The sequence below is a fragment of the Babylonia areolata genome, chromosome 21, assembly GCF_041734735.1.
Source record: "Babylonia areolata isolate BAREFJ2019XMU chromosome 21, ASM4173473v1, whole genome shotgun sequence".
Classification (NCBI taxonomy): domain Eukaryota; kingdom Metazoa; phylum Mollusca; class Gastropoda; order Neogastropoda; family Buccinidae; genus Babylonia; species Babylonia areolata.
Window position 1 is genome coordinate 16447402 of NC_134896.1, and position 2500 is coordinate 16449901.

Genomic DNA, 2500 nt, shown 5'->3' on the forward strand with positions numbered 1-2500 from the left:
ACTCCGTGTTTGCAAAGCGCTAAGAGTTTGCTCTCTGACCGAGGGTATGCGCAAATTTAGCGTCCGAAATTCAGGACGTGGAGTTAGTGTTTGTATAGTTTATTACTACACACTACCACAGCTGCTATGTAGTGACTGAAAGTTACCTCCCTTCGATCTATCTTTTAGGCGACGGTTGGTAAAAACAAGTATCCATAGAAACACAATGGAGTCACTTCGCTGCACTTTGTTTCATACTGAATTCTGCACATTGCAGCTGTGGTACTGTATAGTAAAACTATACTAACACTACAGTATCAATGACAATCTTGAAGCTGTATGAATCATTCACACTTACTAACACTACAGTATCAATGACAATCTTGAAGCTGTATGAATCATTCACACTTACTAACAGTACAGTGTCAGTGATTATCTCTAAGCTATATGCTTCAGTCACACTTACCAACACTACAGTGTCAGTGACAATCTTGAAGCTGTATGTTTCATTCACACTTACTAACACTAAGCGCTTCAGAGATACTCTGAAAGTCTCTCTGAAAGCGTTTGACATCAACCCTGACTCCTGGGAGGAATCTGCAATGGACCGTGACAAAAGGCGCGCTGCTGTGCACAAAGGCGCCAAGTTGTGCGAGGCCAACAGGACTGCTGCAGCTGTTCAGAAGAGGCAGGCCAGAAAGTCACGGGCAAACAAGCTTCCTGACAATGATATGCCTGTCTTTGTCTGCCCCAACTGTTTGGACTATTCAGCCATCTGCGCATTCACAGATAGACTCATGAGCATCCCCCCACCACCCTCCCCCCATCCCCCAGCTGGATGACAATGATGGTCATCATCGATCTCGATGGACACACACCACTAACACTACAGTGTCAATGGTAATATTGAAGCTGTATGTTTCATTCACACTAACACTACAGTGTCAATGGTAATATTGAAGCTGTTTGTTTCAGTCACACTTCCTGACACTACAGTGTCAATGGTAATATTGAAGCTGTATGTTTCAGTCACACTTCCTGACACTACAGTGTCAATGGTAATATTGAAGCTGTATGTTTCAGTCACACTTACGGACATTACAGTGTCAATGGTAATATTGAAGCTGTGTGTTTCAGTCACACTTACGGACATTACAGTGTCAATGGTAATACTGAAGCTGTATGTTTCAGTCACACTTACGGACATTACAGTGTCAATGGTAATATTGAAGCTGTGTGTTTCAGTCACACTTACGGACACTACAGTGTCAATGGTAATATTGAAGCTGTGTGTTTCAGTCACACTTACTGACACTACAGTGTCAATGGTAATATTGAAGCTGTGTGTTTCATTCACATTGAAGGCATCTTCTTCTCCACCTTCTTCGGAGGCAGCGACCACACCTGGGCCCCCACGGTGGACTGCTACACCTACTACAAGAACTTCGTTCTCTCCACGGGCGACACGGAGGACATCATTGGCTGATGATGATGTCATCTTATCATTCATTGGTTGACTGAAGATGACGTCGATTTTATGATTGGCTGAATACTGACTGATGGAATACTATTCTCTTTTCATTCATTGGTTGAATATGATGATGTCACGTCTATGATTGGCTGAAATACGCTGTCGCCTGTACCGCTGACTGATTATTACAACAACATCGCCCGCTTTTATCGGGTTGAAATTCATGGCGTTTTCTAAGACTTGATTGAATGTAATGTTGCATCGACAATAGGCTGATTCGTTTGCTTTCTCTTTGTGTCTCCGCCTCTGTCTCCGTCTGTCTGTCTGTCTGTCTGTCTTTCGGAATACAAAGAAAGCAGTTACATACAGTATGGAATAACAGAGCTAACTCACATAACGAGAAAAATAACATTAAAAACTTATGGAAACAGACAGAGGAGTTTGGGGCGTGGTTTGGGGGGTGGGTGGGGGGAGGGGTTGGGGGGGGGCACAGATAATCTTATATACTAGCATGATATCAACATCATAACGTGAGATGCAAAATGTTATCCTCAGTGTTGTAAGACGAAGACATTACGTCTGTCATTTAAAAAAACACACACACTTTTTTCTAGACTTGATAACTCCTGTATAATGTTGTATTGCAGCGCCTTCAGTTGGATGCGCGAGTAGTTTTCTGTTGTGCATACATTTTTGTGTTGCATTTTATTGTATCTAAGTGAATTGTATTGTGATGTGCTAAATTGTATGGTATGGCAGTATAGTATAGTATAGTATATAGTATAGTATTGTATAGTATAGTATGGTTTGGTGTGGCGTGGTGTGATGTGGTGTTTTGTGCTGTTGTGTTGTGTTGTGTTGTATTGCGTTGCATTGTGTTGTATGGTACGGCATGCTATGCTATGCTATGCTATGCTATGCTATTCTATGCAATGTTATGCCGGGCTGTACTGTATGCTAATGCATTGTATTGTAATGTAATGTATCGTATTGTATTGTACAACTGTACTGAACTGCATAAAAAGCTCCAGTAAACCCATGCCAGTCACG

General features: G+C 41.9%; 1 protein-coding gene across 2 annotated transcripts in view; it reads left to right on the forward strand.

The window, feature by feature from the left end:
* Window positions 1-1887, forward strand: part of LOC143295957 (uncharacterized) — a 7191-nt gene extending 5304 nt beyond the window's left edge. For both annotated transcript variants that reach the window (XM_076607663.1, XM_076607664.1), the window contains exon 5: window positions 1344-1887. In XM_076607663.1, the coding sequence (XP_076463778.1) occupies window positions 1344-1465 (122 nt within the window). In that variant the 3' untranslated portion in view covers window positions 1466-1887. The remainder of the gene's footprint in view (window positions 1-1343) is intronic.
* Window positions 1888-2500: the final 613 nt, after the last annotated feature.